The sequence below is a fragment of the Hyalella azteca genome, unplaced genomic scaffold (genome assembly GCF_000764305.2).
Source record: "Hyalella azteca isolate HAZT.00-mixed unplaced genomic scaffold, Hazt_2.0.2 contig13120, whole genome shotgun sequence".
NCBI classification, from domain to species: Eukaryota; Metazoa; Arthropoda; class Malacostraca; order Amphipoda; family Hyalellidae; genus Hyalella; species Hyalella azteca.
Genome location: NW_025943054.1, coordinates 54,579 through 71,724, shown reverse-complemented (window position 1 = coordinate 71,724; position 17,146 = coordinate 54,579). Strand labels below are relative to the sequence as shown.

The following is a 17,146-nucleotide window of genomic DNA, read 5'->3' as shown; positions in this document are numbered from 1 at the left end:
ATGGTAACAAAGTGCTTTAACGAAAGTGAGTCTGAGAGAGATTGAGAGGCAAAGCAGGTCAACATGTAAGGTAAAATTGAAATATGTAACGCAGAGAGGATACTAACAAGCACTTGAAATTTGTTAGAACAATAATAAAAGTTAAACGTCAACTTTAACACACAAAGTGCAACAAAATATCAATCAGGTCTTGATATTTACTTTACTGTTAGCTATACCTTAGAAAATCATATTTGCTTATCACTCTACGAAACACCACTCTATTTCAATTAAATATATGCATGCCTACTAAGGCTAAAGCTCAATATTTGAAAAGGTTTTTAACATCTTTAATATAAGATGCATATTTAAACAATTTCATGTTACATAGTAGGCTGATGCAATATCAATATTTTGATGAAGGAAAATAATTAGCATTATCGGCAGGATATGTTTTAAGTGAATATACCATAGGTGTGTTGGAAAAATATTTTTGAAATCAATATAAAAGACGTCAAGAGGCGAGTAATAAAACTCTTGGCATCATTAAAAGGCAAACCCTACTCAGATAGGCTCAAGACGCTGAAATTACCGTGCTTGGAACAACGCCGGCTGAGTGGCGATATGATTGAAGTTTATAAATACCTGTATGGCTACTATGACGTCTCACGCCCGAGTTCTGCGATGGCTACAGCAAGAGACCTCCGAGGAAATTCTCTCAAGCTACAAAAGAGCCACTTCAGACTGAACATTAGAGGTAACTTTTTCGTTCAACGTATTATCACAAACTGGAACAGCTTGGCAGAGAATGTCGTCAAAGCACCATCTGTGGATACTTTCAAAAGTCTCCTTGAAAAACATTAGCTTCATCTGCCTACTCTCTATGCTCCTTCATGCCAGAACTAGACACTAACATATTTTTTGCAACCCAGCCGCCCCCGCATTGTGCTAATAGTACAAAAGTTAGTATAATCTCGGAGAGCCGAACAGGCCCCTGAGAAAAGCCTCAAGCGTCTAACTTGTTTGGTGGTGCACGGCCAAGTTTCATGCAGTTCCCCCGACGAGCTAAGCTGATTGGTCACAGTCCGTCGTTTGCTGGTTACAGTTCGAGCTATAAGGTGCTTATACACGAGGCGACTAGTTGCGTTGATTAGTTGAGTCAACTAGTGGACAATTGTTACACTCTGGACCATTCGCTTCAAAATATGGTGGTATACAGCTCTTAATATTTAGAGCCAGATGATGTCATGGGCTAGTTACTGACGACTGACTTAATCCGCGGCTGGTCGCATACAGAAATATGCTGGGCGTTCCATTCAAGGGTATTTGGTGCACCGAATTAATGGTGCACGGCTGCGCTCCCGATTATTCCTGTACTCTGGAATAATCGTGCAGCAGAAATGAATGTTCAAATGCCTTGCCAAATTTTTCAGCAAATATATGCACGTTCATGGTTGCCGAGTGCCGGAACTACCACGGAAAAATTAAAGCTACCAAAATTGTTTAGTAAAACAAATACAGTTTCAATCAAACACTATTAGTTCAATTTTGTAACAACATTAGTGTCGAATCGGTCATAATGCGGTCAATCTCAGATACAGAGCGAATTGGTAACAGAAATGAGAAGCAAAGCATGCAATGGCATTAGAAATATGAATCGCTCTAAATAGTGTTACTTTAATAAAAAATTAGACTATTCAAGATGGTAATTAGGAATATTCAAATCATTGGTTTGCTTTAATAGGAAAACTTGTATTTTATTTGATTATACTGACTTGATGAGGGAGGTTTAGGTGTAATGATGGAGCTATTCTCTAATTTCCAATAATTTTATGGTGAATATAGTTGGCATGTTCATTATTTTAATAATGGTTTAGTGGTAAAAATGCGCAGTGAAATTTTCCATGCTGGTGCATGAAGTGCTGAGGGAACTCTGTCAATAAATCTTGGAAGGCTGAAGAAACTGCTTTCCGGAAGAAGAAAAATTAAAAAATCTAGAAATATGAAAACGAGTGCAATAGAATTTTTTTTGTTCCAACTCACGCCAGAATGATAAATAAAAGCTAATTTATGTTAATTGATCAAATAATATAGCAAACACACAACACGAAATCAAGACATATCTGTAATAACAATAGCGATAATGCATGACAATTCTAGATACATTGCAATCTAAAATGAACATTATATGTATAATTATCGAATTTGGCACCCAAAATGGTCTCATAGAATGGATCTTACAGCAGAAGAATTAGTTACAATGGGATCAATTCACCAGGCAAACCAGAAGACAATTACTCTTGTAGGTTGGTGCCCATTCATTAATGATATTGTAGCCGAAACTTCATTATGACATAGATATGGTACTACTGAATCTCTAGGTTTTTGGAAGTCATAAGGGGATTACAATTTATCCATTCGGAAATAGAGACAAATTATTTTGCTTCTGAAAAACTTTTAAGACTAATTTTAGAAATGTAATCCACAGTAACAGAATTACAGCTAGCAAAAATATCTAAGAAAACAATATGCAAATTCAACTTCTAGGAGCTTTACGTCATTCTCACATTTAGTCAACGAAACAATATACCAGTTATGAACTGGGTGATCAGAAAAATAACATGTATAATAAACATAGTTCTTTTCATTTTAAAGCAGTCCTGAGAAAATTGCCAATAATAATTCCCTATTTTATGTTCAAAATAATTTGCAAAAAATTTTACACGAAATAAGTTACAGAGGATAAAGCATTAAAAATACAATGATGTAGGCTGGAATCATACGGATCGCGTACATGGATGGTGCGACCATCGTTCTAGAGATGTGGTAGCTCTATACATCATACGGGTTTTTGATGAATACACGTTACCTGCTTTATTATTAAAATACAACATTACATCCCAAACAAATTAGATATCGAGCAATCAAAGAACAAAACATTGAGGTGAAATCATGGCAGTGAACATTAAAACTAAGCAAGCAGAAATGGCCAAGACCAAGAAGAGTGAAGCAGAATCAAGTTTGCAGATCAGAAAAGGTTGGAAATCTCGTAGCAGATGTTGAAAGTCAGAACGCGAAAAAAGAAGCAACTAGTAGACATGCAGAATAACGAGTCGCTCTAGCCTCATTTCAAATTGAGCGTGATGAATAAATAGGCAATCGTATTAACAATCAAGCTCGTTGGCCAAGATACTGCCCATCGATTGACAAACGATGATGCGACACTGAAATAGGAAATTAGGTGAGCTCGCCTTTCATAACGAGACAAAATTAACAATTGGTGGAATCAAGTGGAATGAGTGACAAATATGAGTAGGTAGTGCTATTAAACTTAGGAGCCCAGTTATTGGCAAAAAAAATAGTAGAAGAAAAAGAGCGAAATGAACAATTATTCACGTTATGGCAATGCAAGCTTTATTTTAATACAAAAGAAGAACAATGAAAATAGACTAAATGCATGAAAACTCACAACCAGGAAAAATCGGATCCGTTAATGTTCAGTAGCCATTATATTTTGTTCAGGCTTTAAACAAAATGTAGAATGTTCAAGTAACTACCAAGAGTAAATCGTTGAGCGTAGCAAGCAATCGCTTACCAGCTGACACAAATCAAAGCCAGGGCAGGTCTGCTTGCGTGTATTTTGTTTGTGAGTTACTTTTATTGGTAATTTGCATCTACCTTCAGATAACGTATATATAAGTAAATCTGAATGTTTTGTATGCGAGTTCATTGAGCTTGTGGCCGTGAGCTTATTTTAGCTCGACTGCCATAGAAGCAACAACATAATTTGAGTAAACGGGGGAGCAATAGAGTTTTGTAGTCGCAAGCAATAGAGTTTTGTAGTCGTAAGCAATAGAGTTTCGGAGCCGAGAGCAATAGAGTTCTGGAGTAAGAAGTAGGGCATGGCTGGAGAATACGAATCGCTGGGCGATGTCGTAGCAAAGGAGAGACGTTGTTAGGTCAGAGCTCGGATGGCCGTGTTGCGCTGGCTGTAAGATAAATCAGTGAATTACGTAGAGAAATTTATTGTAACATAATCGGCGGCAGTATACAAGAAGCCCAAGTCCCGTTTAAATGGTAAACTTTTTCAAGTATGAAACTAGTAGTTGTGAAATTTAAGCTTACCAACCTGTGCCTATTCGAAACATTACGGTGTTACTTGTAAAATTGGTGGTGTTGGCCCCGCATCAACATTTCACGAATCACAAGTGATTGCCCCTGAAGCATCTTTTGTGATGCTTCACCTCTCTCTCTCTCTCTATTACACCTCTGTTGACTACGCAGAAAGTTTGCCTGTACTTAGTGAATGCTTCACCTGACGCCTGCCACTCGCTTGCTGTTGCTCTGTTCAGGACGGGCGCGGTTGAGCACCTTCAGGAAGTCGGAAGTCTTGGCCCTCATGCGCGTGTGAATGTAGGCTTTACTGCACTTGATGTGATAGTGGAGGTAGTCGCGGAACATGTGGATCAGGTTGATGGTGTTCTCACGAGCAGCTTTGTTTGTGTGGCGAGGGAACAGCACTGTAAAAAATCCCGCACACAATGAAGAATAGACAGTACCTTTGTGCAAGAAATCTACTGCACTGAGAACTCTTTTGAAAAGTGAATTCAAATAAAGATACATTGCTAAAATTAATATTTTTTGTAGTGCACAAATTCCAATTCCAATAATGTAGTAATGTAAAAATATAATTTACACACGTTTTAACTGTTAATTTTGCCCAAATACAGAGTAACGCATGCCGAATACTTCATTAGGAAGGTATAGTATAGATACTTCCATAGATGTAAAGCCTACTAAATCGAAGGATCAATAAACATCACAGAAATCCATCAATCACAGAAAAAAACTCACCAAAAGTAACATATCCAATATTTTCGCCAATCCTAGCATCAGTGTCGTGCAGTTCCAGAGGCGGCTCCTTGTGAGAGAAGAGCACCTAAGGGGACATCAATGTCTTTCAATGAGTAGGCAGAGCCTAACACAGCAGTCCATCATATCAAAAACTTTAGAGGTAAGGGTCATTATGTCAAAAAAAATGAGTCAATTCCATTCAAGACAAGCATTTGGAAAACTAGAATCTGACAAACCCAATCAATTCATACAGCAACAAATTTACTTGAATTTACAGAACCTCAATATCCTTCAACATTTTAATGGCTGCATTTCTTTGAGACTCGGATGAACTTTCCAATGAGACAAACCTGTGGCGCAGTTTGTGATCCTCTCTTGCCTTCTTTAAACTCCTGCATGAAGACCTTGCCAATGACGACATCGTCAGGGTCTTTGAAAATTGTAGAGAAGACCACAGTAACTCGGTCAGGCTTTGACTCAATGTACCTAGAAAATGTAATAACTTTTATTTTTTGCGGACATTGGACAAATGTACTAAATGTCACAGCACATAAAATAGCAATATATGGACGAGAATTCAAACCACAAATTTGGGAATTTTTTGAATGGCAATGTTACTGTGCTACCAATCCCATTAAGCAAAATGTATTTGATTGAAAGTTAACTTTGATTGCTAAAACATGGTAACATGACGCCAAAAAGAAAAAATTTCATCTGTTATGTGGCATTTAAACTTAATGTGAGAGACCACTTCATAACTTAAAAAAATTAGGGCAATTTTTACACTAAGCCTCTGAAATGAAGTGTGTGCAATAAAAAGGACAGGTATAATACTTTTTGAGCCACCCTAATACACCTGATATCAACATTGGACCAGTTGTCAATAATAAAAAAGCCGGTCAGTGTTGAACAAAAGTACATACAAAAGCCATTTCAGAACTTACATGGTCTCATCTTCTCTATAATGAATGACAGCTCTGCTGCTGCTTTCCTCTCCTTTTTCTTGGATCTCAAAGTACTTCTGGAATACAGAAGCAAAACAATTTCTCTTGAGCAGACCTATTTTCTTGACCAGAGGTTGCCAGTCTTCAGGAAGCTTCTCCAGGTCCAAAAGTATGGAGATATTGTAGCCAGACTCGGGTGTCTCCATGAGAAATTCCCCATATTCTTCTTTAATAAGGGAGTCTGCACCGTGCTGCTGAAGCTCTTTGTAAAACTTCAGGCAGATAGAGATCTGCAATAAAACAATACCTGCATCATGAAAGCAAAATTCATTTTACTTGAGGAGAGCAGAGAATACATATAAATTCAAACATAAGTATTGTTCAATGAACTTTGGTAATGCTTGGACTGTTGCATGAGCATTCTCATGCAATCATTCTAAACGAGAAATTAATTACAAGTTTAAAGGTTATGCACAAAATTGGGTCATCTCAATGTAAATGAATTTGTGTAAGCATTTAAAAGATTGCGAGTACAGGTTGACACTAAAAAAGTAAAACAAAATAATAAAGACACAATAATTTGAGCAGTGCCTGCTCATGTCTCTATTGGACCGCAACTGCATCACAATGAATCATTAGTAAGACTCACCCTTATCTTGGTTTTATCTCCATCAGGGTTTGTGAGATGAAAAAGGACGCCATCAAAGTCAGCAATTGTGACATCAATGGACTCTGGTTTGCTCCTGGATAGAAATTGATTTGTTGAAAAGGCTGACAACTTATCATTTGAAACCATTTACCACCATGGCATTAAAAAAATCACAATCAAAGAAATTAAAATTACTGAATGAAATTTACATAATACCCATAAATAATAACAAAATTTGTATAGAAATCAAATTGTTGAAAACAAACCCGATTAAAGAAATTTTAATTGTATTCATTCCTGTATTTACAAAATAATATTAATATATAGGTATTAATATATGTTGCAATATTAGACTATAGCACTTACCCATTTAATGCATTTCTAATCTTGACTGAGACAGTGTCCTCCAAGATACGATTGTGAATTTCTAGGAGTATCATTTTTTATTCCTGCTGACTTAATAAGAAAAAGGTAAAATTAGGAATAAAATTCCCAAGTTATCAGGAAAGTTGAGATAAATACAATGTAGGCTATGACGGAAATTACTAACCAAAAATACCAGATAGCAAATTTCTTTTTGTAATGCTATAACCCATTCATCCTAGATATTCTATTTTAGCAAACAGTGATACGTATATAGTACCTGGGTATCTAGATATACAGGTTAACTGTAAATTCCAGTAGATTTCCAAAGTGTTCTAATATCAGTGTTAATAAAATGAAGCTGCATAATTTAGCCTAATCATTGGAGAGGCTCAAAGACTACCTATATTAGTTTACAATCCAATAACAGTCTGTTTACTGGGCTTACTGTTCAATTTACAGCCTGGCCAGAATATTGTGCAATCATTTAATCCACCAATTATAAAACAGATTCAAAGCTCAAAAATATAACTCATGGCTTGAAATTCCTATTATTGATGCATATAAATTATAGACCAGACTGTAAAGTATGGCAAAGTATAGGTCAAGGCTGGAAAATTGATTGACCCAAAAATGCAAGGTTTGATCCAGGCAGATGGCATTTGCCCTTTATGTGACAGAACAGGATGAAATTTCCAATTCAAATTGCCAATGCCTAATGATTATCACAGTTGCATTACAAACACTGCGGCCAACAAATACAAGCAATCAAAAAAAAGTAGGAGATACATGTGGACATGGGAACAAAGGTGTTGATTGATTTATCCACAGAAGCCGAGTTAGGTGAATCCTGATCAGTCATGGATGCCAATTTAAGGTCATGATAGCTTGACAGAGCTTTAAAAGCATTAATGTCTCAAGCTAAAAAGGCTACCGTCAAACGGGGTAAAAAGGGACGGTTTTGAGCATTTTTTGTTAATAACTTCTTACCATGAAACATTTCAGAAACAAGTTTAGGCTCATTTTATAGCTCTTTGCGAGGGCTATCCAATGGCATCTTCAAAAAAATTCCATATGCTATTCATAAGGTGTCAGATGCAAAATAAAACCGTCCCGATTTACCCCTCAAAGCAGGGTAATCTGGGACACTTGCAACAAAAGTTAATTTTAAAACGTTTGAAGCATGCGGAGGGTACTCATCCATTACTAACAGTACTTTGAAGTCCTCCTCTTTGATTGTAGGTGATGTAGATGTAAAATAAATGACATTTTCTGTGATTTTTACTTGTTTTTCTTTTATTGATATTATATTACCATATTCATTAATAACCGTATTATTAATGTGATATTACTGTATCCATGGACATGCCATTGAGCATTGACAACGATCTTGTCCACTGCAAGCTTCATATCAGCAGCCATGTAGCATTTCTTCTGTATCTGTAAGCTTACAGGATGGTTTGTAATTTCACACAATTTTAATTGAGTCAAGTGATTTCACTACCTATAACAAAAAAGATCGTGAAAAACATACCTGAAACAGAAAATAATGTTTTAGTAACAACCTCATATGTTTTGGAGAAATAAATCATAGTTTAGGTCAATTACTTTTCATTCTATGATGCCCGGTGCACAATTCTATATATAGCATTCTATGTACAATTTTGTGATGACCGTTGATGCACTACTTTTTCGATAAGTGAATTTTTTTTCGCTGAGCAAGGTAAATGTAATCAAAATTCTTTGTTGTTAATCAACTAACTTGCTAACTGAGGTTCTACTGTAAATGCATTTTTAAGGGTGTCCCTAATTACCCTGGAGGGGTGTCCCAAGTAGCCCCGCCATGCAGAAATGGCTGCCATTTTTTTTTTTTGATGAGATAGGCAAATTCTGTCAATTACGTTTTTAAGACGACACCTGGGTGCAACTTTTAAGTAAGTAAAATTTTTTAATATGGTGAATATTTTTCTTGCTCCATACCTTAGCAGAGGTACTTTTCCAAAATTGCACTTTTCACACTTTTTTTCAGCGATTTTTTAGAGATAGTAAATGTTTGATTTCTTGACTAGCTTTATATAGGTATAATAGATGGTTAAAATGTTGAAGTTTATGCCACTATTTTTAGATTTGCAATATTTTGATTAGTTTAGCTGCTACAACATTTCTACGAAATGTCAGAGGCGCGTCCCGACCTACCCCGCCCGTCCCTTTTTACCCCGTTTGACGGTATACTTTACAACTTGCATGCTAGAAAGCAGATATATTCAACAGCCACTCTCAGATGAGTTACCTTTTATCTAACCCAAACTGGAGAATCAGGAAGAAGCCACTGGTCAGTAAATGAGACAAAACCATACAGGCTCATGGACAGCTTCACCTGTTTCTAGGGCCTTCTCTTTGCTTATAATAAAGAAAAATGACCAAATTTTTAACATGTTTTTTAGAAATTGCCTGTAAAATTGTCAAAGTGAAAGATCAGGTGGAAGCTACCCAAGTATCAGACAGAAAAGCCCATGAATCAGACAGAAACACCTCTGAATTGGGCAGAAATGCAGATGAATCAGACAGAAACACTCCTAAATTGAACAAAAATGCCCATGAATCAGACAGAAAGACACACAAACCTGCTCAATTTTAGCCATTCCTATGGCCATTTCTCAATTTTTAAAAGTGAAAATGTGCTATTTTTACCACAATTTTTGAAAAATCACCTGAGGAACAATTTTTTTCATCCATAATTTTAAGAAATTTCTGCCTAATATTATAAATTGGTTAAATTATTGATTTTACTGGTAAATTATTTTTTAATTCAAGCAAGGACCTTGTCCAATATTCCTGACCTACATAGGAATTTTCTAACATAGGAATAAAATTTCACAGCTTCAAAGTCAAAGTGACAAATTTCTGATAAATTTTTACTTTTGTTGCCTGATGGCGCAGTTTCATTATCAATTGGCTGGGAGATAATTCATCTACCATCAACACCACTAGCGTTGCATAGAGTTGCCATGCTACAGTAAAAAAAATTAATGTTGTAGCCAAATATATTATAAATACAATACAAAAGTCACTTGTTTTAGTCTTATAAAGAATCTTCAGTGTACTTCAGGCCGGGTGGCCCAGTTGTTAAAGCTCAAACTACTTCCAAAATTGGAGCAGACATGTGCCTGTTTGATACAGCTCTGCATGTGCGCCAGTTTTTGGTCAGAATCAACGAGGAGCAGTCAAGCAAAATTGGATCAGTGAGTTGCGCATTCGAGACTGCAACAGGCTGTGAATATTCTGCGATGTTATGAATCGGTGACAGGCCTACAGACTACTAAACGCTGGCACTGCTATTATTATTATCTATTATATAATTGTAATTTCATAGGCATAGAAATTGCACAGCGGAGCTAGGTAATATTACTATGCTTTGAAGATGCTAGATAAATTAATTAGCCCCATGTCATGGTCTAATGCTCGTCTTTGTCCCTAGGCCTATGTTTTGTACATGGAGTTTTAATAAAACCATCTAATCCTTGAACTTGTACACCTCCCCATTATCCTGCAATTATGGAAGCTATCTACCAACCAATTCAATAGACTCAGTTAATTCTATTGTCAGAATCCCTCATAATAACGCCATAAAACCACTAGTCACAACATACATCGTGGGTAATTCTGACACTTCTCAACTTTTTTTCTTTTATATTAAGCTTTTTCTTAGTTCCACCAACTTCCACGCATTTGTTAATGGTTGCAATAGTGACGTCGTACTCTTGCGTGCTATACTATTGCCAAAACACTAGGTCTGGGCCGTCTGGCGGGAAAATGCTGAGATCCAAAGAGAGACAGTGTGCGTTGCCCAGCGATAACATTGAAAAATGTGTCAAAGTTGATAGCTGACCTTGCTTTACCAAATAGTGATAAACTGTTTGTGTAGAAAGAATATCATGGTTTGAGACTTTTAAATAAGTCTGTGAATATATTAGGAATCCTTTACCTTTAAGTATACTTGTATTTGCTGATTTCAAAGTCGTAAATAAATTAATAGATGATTAAGTTAAGAGAAGGTTATAGACTAATTTGGTTAGGTTAAGGTTATAGACTAAACTAAAACTAATTCTGACACAGCTTGGAATTAGACACACACAGCTCATTCCAAGCTGCGTGCAAAAATTAAAATTTTCTTAATTAAAAGCTTAATAACTCTTAATTAAAAGCCTAAATAAGTAGTGTTCAATATTCAATAGTGTTCTAATTCCAAGCTGTGTTGTAGGCTATTCCAATACAGCTCACACAGCAATCGGAATTTGAACACAAGAGTGTCGGAATTGCAAATTAGTAGAGTTTGGAGCGCAGCCAGAATTAGTCTCACAAAATGCCAAATTTTGTCACACATGGTGTCGCACTGTGTCGAAATATATGGATCTGGTAGGTTTGCATTCTAAAGGTTTTTAAATAAATATGGCAACATTTTATGACGTTTCATTGTTGCTGGCGCATAGTGCGGTGTTTGGAGAGTGACGTAAAGCTAACAGAACTCGAGTTGCGCATGTCGTGATTTTTTAATAGGCATTCATTTTTTGCTATGTCCCTAAAGTGTCGGAATATACCGCATTTACCCTATCACTAGTTTCACAGTTCACTACACACTTGTCACTGTTAGTCAGTGCCTACTGTGCAGAGAGTGGATGAATATAGCAAGATCTTTGGCGACGCTTCAGTAGCAAAATTTACGCCTAGGGTAAAATTAGAGATTTGGGGTAACACGTTGATGGACTTCGTAAATTAATGTGCGCCTCATAAATGGCTTTTCATGGCTTACTGAGCCGTGAATTCCATATCTTGGCCACAATGTCCTAGATATGGAATTCACGGCTTTGTGAAATGGAATCATGGCTGGCAAATCCATAAAAAACCACGGCTCGAAAAATTCAGTCGCGGCTCGCCATAGTGGCAAAGCAGAGAATTTTTTAGACTCTCCCTCAAGTTCATTTTTGAGTCCTATAAGTAGACAAGCAAAGTATCATGGATACCAACAATATCATACATAAGAAATTGGTTCAAATCTTGAGTAAATGAGCTTAATGAGGAAATTAAAAATGAACTGATTCTAAAAAATCTCTGGTTTGTCACTATGTGGCTCGCCAAGTAGATATATTCCATGCCTCATAGTGACAAAGCAGAGAGTTTTTTTAGACTCTCCCTCAACGGCTCAATGCCTCAAGTTCATTTTTGAGTCCCATTAGTAGGCCAGTAAAGTATCATGGATACCAGCATTAGGTATCAATCATACTTAAGAAATTGGTTAAAATCTTGAGCAAATGAGGAAATTAAAAATGAACTGATTCCAAAACAGCTCTGGTTTGCCACTATGCGTGACCTATGACATAGGCTACTCAATCTTCTTTTAATTTTAATGAATAATTTTAAAGTAGGAATCAACATTAATCTATCGCTGCCAAGTGCCAATACTGCCATGATAGGAATAGGATAATGTCATTTTTTTGTCATATGATGATATTAATTGTCAAATGTCATGTACCTAATTAGTGATAAAAACCGTGCACGGCGTGCAGAGCACTATTTCAGTAATTGAATAAAATATTCTAATCAAGCCCAGTTTTAAAAATAATTCTTCGTTATAATTCTTAATTCAAATAATTCTTCGTTTAAATTAAACTTGCTACTTTTGGTCCTAGCAGTAAAATTGTATTAGAAAAATTCGTTTCTACACCCTTATTCTCCGCCATCAGTAATGATTATGATAATGACACCTATGACCTATCTTTCGTGTCTTCCGGTACGGAACGATGGCACGCCCTTACTTTTCATCCGTAGAACCCTGTGTAGAATAATTCCACAAATGACTAAATCCACTTCAAATTGAATACAAATATGGATAAATGAAAGAAACAGTCTCTGGAAAATACTGTTTGGAACGATAATTACATAGCGGGAGGCTTATATGATAATCGTTTTTGTTTCAAGCCAGAAAGAGGCAAGTCATAACAAAAAGAAAATCGGGTTGTAGGTTGAACTATTCGTTGTAATATTATTATATTAATTGTATTAATTGTGGTTTCAGCACTGAATAAACCTAATTTGGGCAACTGCGAACTCCACAAATAGCAAGATTCGCACAGCTTTCTTGGATTTCGAGCCCGTAGTTAATTTATCCAATCTTGGTGTTGATAAATTAATGGCGGGACTGAAGCACCTCACCGATTTTAGCCAGAACTCTCAGAAAACTGAGATCGAACCCGCAACTCACTGCTACAATCTGAGTAGTCTGTAAAAGAATGGTCACGCTGCTCTATGGCTAAGTAATACTAATTATACCTTTACGATATTGATAATCACCTCGCCAATTTTGACCAGAACTGTCTCATAAAGCTGGGCTCGAACCCGCAACTCATTGCTACAATCTGAGTAGTCTGTAAACTTCCGGGCACGGGAGCGCAGCCGTGGGTAACAAAATTGACTCGTAAACAGGCCCTGGGCCCAACGCCAAACATCAGCATGCAATATCTACACATAGCCTCAGATCAATGAGCTGTGGGTAACTCCGGCTAACAGTAAATCCGCTTTACACAACACAGCCACTGCTTCACAGAGCCGGAGCCCAACTGGCTGGAGCGCAACAGGCCCTACCGCAACAGGCGGCGCAGGTTAAGTTAGGTTAGGTTACGTTACGTTAGGAGTAGCTGTTGCGGTAGGGCCTGCTGCGCTTCTGTTCTATGGCTAAGTGTTTATAATTATACCTTTATGAAATTCATCACATTTATTGGGATATTCAGTGAAACGAACTATAAAATAAATATCTTTCACTGTCGATTTACAGCAACTGATCGTTTTCAAGTATAACTTTGTAGAATTGTTTAAATCTTTCAACCAAAAATACCCAAAAGGCTGGTAGTATATCAACTAACTGATCACACTCTTATCACACAACAAAGTTACAATTAGAGAATGACGATAGTATATTATGAACGGTTCAGTCTGTTCTCGGCAGGGCCCGTTGTTCGCTATTACTCCACTCGTAAATATATCAGTCTGAAATTTTGTTTGATGTTCCAGCTATTTAATTTCAAATATTGTACATTAAAATAAATTTTGCAGACTTTGTCTTACAACGGTTATCAGGAAGGAAAATTTTTCGCCCGGGGCTCGTGAAGTGAGCGCTTCCTATCATATTTTTGCGATGTGTGTTAGTTTCACAATTTATCCTTTACTGACCATGCATTTCTGCATCAGACTCCAATTGGTAGATCGACGATCTATAACCGATCAGACAGTGAAACTTCCGTAGACTAGCGCAGGAGTTGTCCCTGCATTGTCGAAATTCGGATCATGAACGTGAAGAATCATGCCCCAGTTCCTTGAATCGTAGAGGTTCAAGAGAGGACGCCCTATACTTCCCCTGACTTCTTTCTCACCCTTCCTCCACTTTTCGAATGCTTTGTAGCGCCAACAGCATGTGAATATTGCAAAGCAGGTAAACGCGTCATTCACTGCAAACTAGATGTAATTATTTATGCACTAGATTTGAGGTAAGTGGACTAGAGTCATGATACAGAAAATTGTATTCGATTACTAATCCAAGCGTTCAGAAAAGCACTTCCAACCTCCGACTCATCTGATTAGAACAAAAACAATTTCGATTAACTAATACTTTGCAATTAAATTAAATAAGAAATGCCTCCGAAAAAGTGACTACATAGTTTGTTCATTGTATTTTGAACTTATATTGAGCCGTGTGATCATATAGCTGATACTTGACCACAAAGCCGTTTCCGACCTGAATTTTCGCAATCAGTTGCGGGTTCACACTCCAACTGGCTGTTCCAAACTTGATGCTCTTAACGTGTGCTCTTAACACTCGGCTACCTCGAGATTAAACATTGCTCTTCAGTTAATTGAAGCCCATAAGAATATTCTATGTTTACATACCGATTTTGTTCGATTCTAGCCTCGGAAAATCACATTTACAGTTTCTAAAAAAAATCGTCTAGGGTGTATTTTGTTTGTTAATTTCGCATATCTTTCATCAAATATAGGAGCTCTAATTCTTCAAAAATGAGACAAGCAAATTGGTTAAATAATTTTTTAATTATATTCCTAATTTCCTATATTTTTGGGTCCTAAACACATTAAAACACTATTAACTTCTTAGCACCTCGCTTAGGATGAATGAAGTTCCTTCGCATTCATCATTGAAAGTGAAAGGTAACTTTAAAGCCTCATTGCATCAAATTATAAGTGTTAATGTGTGTTACGTGAAAAATTATAAGTGTTACGTGAAATGAAGAAAAATATCCTTGAAATAAAACTGAAACACGCATAAATAAAATTGTACCAAATATTGAATGTGCTACAAGCGATGCTAGTGCAATGCTATTAGCTATACGAGATAATGAAAGATATCCTCTTCAATTTTTTATAAAAAAAATTACAAAAATGCGAGAATGACTAAACTACGAGACTCTCAAATATTTGTGGAAGGAAAACGCATTAGTTTTGTCCAGCATCGACCTTAAAAAACTTGGACGGCGAAGAATGCGACAGGGATTCCTGTTGACTAAGCCGTTTCCGGAGAGTGGGAACGTTTCCTAAAGCCACGGCGTCCGTTGTTCCCAAATTTGTTGTTTGAGTGATGCCTCTCCATTGGTCTACGCATGTTGACAATGAATCATCACATTTACCGGTTTCGTTAGACGTCGACAGGACATCAATTTCAGACCGGCTCAGTATTCTTTCTTGATGTACACCAACATGCCTGGGCAACGGCAACGCTGGAGTTATTCTAGCCATTCTTGCAAGATCGCAGCTAACGGGAGACACGTTTCTGTCTTGACCAGTAAACGTGAGGTGTGTGAAGGCCCTTGATGGTCGCCTATTTTGCCATGGAAATACCATCCTAAATTACAGTGATGTGATGGTACGAAATACCGTGCGATACTTGTTCCGTTAATAACCAATTATCTTGTTCGGTTGATAAAAGTTCAGTTTCAAGAGCTAACAGCCAAACGCCACAATTCAGCTCCTTCAAATTACGTGTAAATTTTTCAAAATATTAACAGAATACCTATATTGAGGCTAAATTAATTAACATTAACCACTAATCCTGCAACCCGACGAAAATCTTTCGTACAGGAATTGAATGAGAAGTTTAAGTCTACAGGTTTATCAAACAGATAAAAAGTTCTAACAATTACAAATGATTTGCATTATAATAGTTCACAAAATACCAACAATATATTTTTTATTAACTATAATTCAAATGTCAGTAATTCTTCTTTGAGGCAGATAGTTGTATCAGGTTTTGTGTCCGGGAGGGAAATTGCCGTGGTTGGAATGATGAAATCGTCGAGTTACCAGAAGTTAGGCTCGGTTGGTGTGCAGCGAACGTTCTACGCACGACGACGAAAAACTTCCTCCATCACTCCACAAAACGGAATGGCGGTACACCTAATTTGAAGAATGACATTAATATTTAATTGTGTTCGATAGAGGCACGAAAAGCATGCATATATCGAACAATGCAAACAAAGTATTGAATTTTATCGATCATTGACTTCATATTATAATATATCTATTAAATAAAATATTAACAATGAAAATTTTTCTTACAATCGTTATTACTAGATAATTTTCAATAACTGTTGGAATTTATTAATTAAAATGGCCCTAGAATTTAAATCTGGAATTTATTCATAATGTCCATTGGGAGAAAACATTTAAAATCTTAATATATCGTACAGTTTAGTGGAAGAATAGGCTAGTTGGACGTTTTCAAACTTATTACATTACGTAGTTGCTGGTACCTACAATCACTTTTGCAAAAACAGAAAAAAAAGGATTCATGAGAAACATAGCCATTATAACGTTAGAAGTTAAGGGTGCATTTTATCGGAAAAATGCCGAGGCATTTCAGAGGAGAGAATTTTGCAATCAAACATGAAGGTTGAGATAAAATAAATTTGCAGTGCCCTATCAGATCCACCTTTAGCTACCTAAAGGCACTCTACTGATCAAAGAAGACGGAAAACACTAGTCTATTACTAAATTTTACCGCCTCGGACGGCACAATTGATAACAGTACGTCCCATATATACATCTAGCAAGTCCATCAAACTTTTACTGCACATAAAATCAGAAATAAATTGACTAGTAAAAAAAATTTACACTCACAAACACATATTGAAGAAAGTGAAACGCTGTGTCAGGAACAAAAGTTGGTATTTTCTAGGCTAGATTACAGCAGCAATATTTTCCTTCCTCGGCGTGATGCGTGTAGCGGCCGTGTAGTAAGGCTACGGCATGCGTCCTCTCACAGCACAATCCACTGGTCAAATGTGCTTCTGCTGCC

The 17,146-nt window shown here is 36.7% G+C and overlaps 1 protein-coding gene and 1 long non-coding RNA gene across 2 annotated transcripts; both read right to left on the bottom strand.

Moving 5' to 3' along the window:
- Positions 1-2,029: 2,029 nt before the first annotated feature.
- On the bottom strand, positions 2,030-6,912 carry LOC108670292 (actin-related protein 2/3 complex subunit 2). Its single transcript, XM_018157752.2, has 7 exons — positions 6,793-6,912; positions 6,427-6,520; positions 5,778-6,067; positions 5,184-5,319; positions 4,834-4,918; positions 4,295-4,499; positions 2,030-3,968 (listed from the first exon to the last, which is right to left on the bottom strand). The coding sequence occupies exons 1-7, from the start codon at positions 6,864-6,866 to the stop codon at positions 3,935-3,937; spliced, it is 918 nt and encodes a 305-aa protein (XP_018013241.1). The 5' UTR covers positions 6,867-6,912; the 3' UTR covers positions 2,030-3,934.
- Positions 6,913-15,202: 8,290 nt separating this feature from the next.
- LOC108670282 lies at positions 15,203-17,146 on the bottom strand. The gene is made up of 2 exons (XR_001930714.2): positions 16,969-17,146; positions 15,203-16,245 (listed from the first exon to the last, which is right to left on the bottom strand). It is a non-coding gene; the product is annotated as an uncharacterized LOC108670282 (long non-coding RNA).

Excerpts from the sequence above, each read along its gene's own strand:
- LOC108670292 (XM_018157752.2), bottom strand. The coding sequence starts at position 6,866 with ATGATACTCCTAGAAATTCACAATCGTATCTTGGAGGACACTGTCTCA. Across the intron at positions 6,068-6,426 it reads GAGATAAAACCAAGATAAGG|ATCTCTATCTGCCTGAAGTT; the intron begins GTGAGTCTTACT and ends GTTTTATTGCAG. Across the intron at positions 5,320-5,777 it reads TATAGAGAAGATGAGACCAT|GTACATTGAGTCAAAGCCTG; the intron begins GTAAGTTCTGAA and ends TACATTTTCTAG.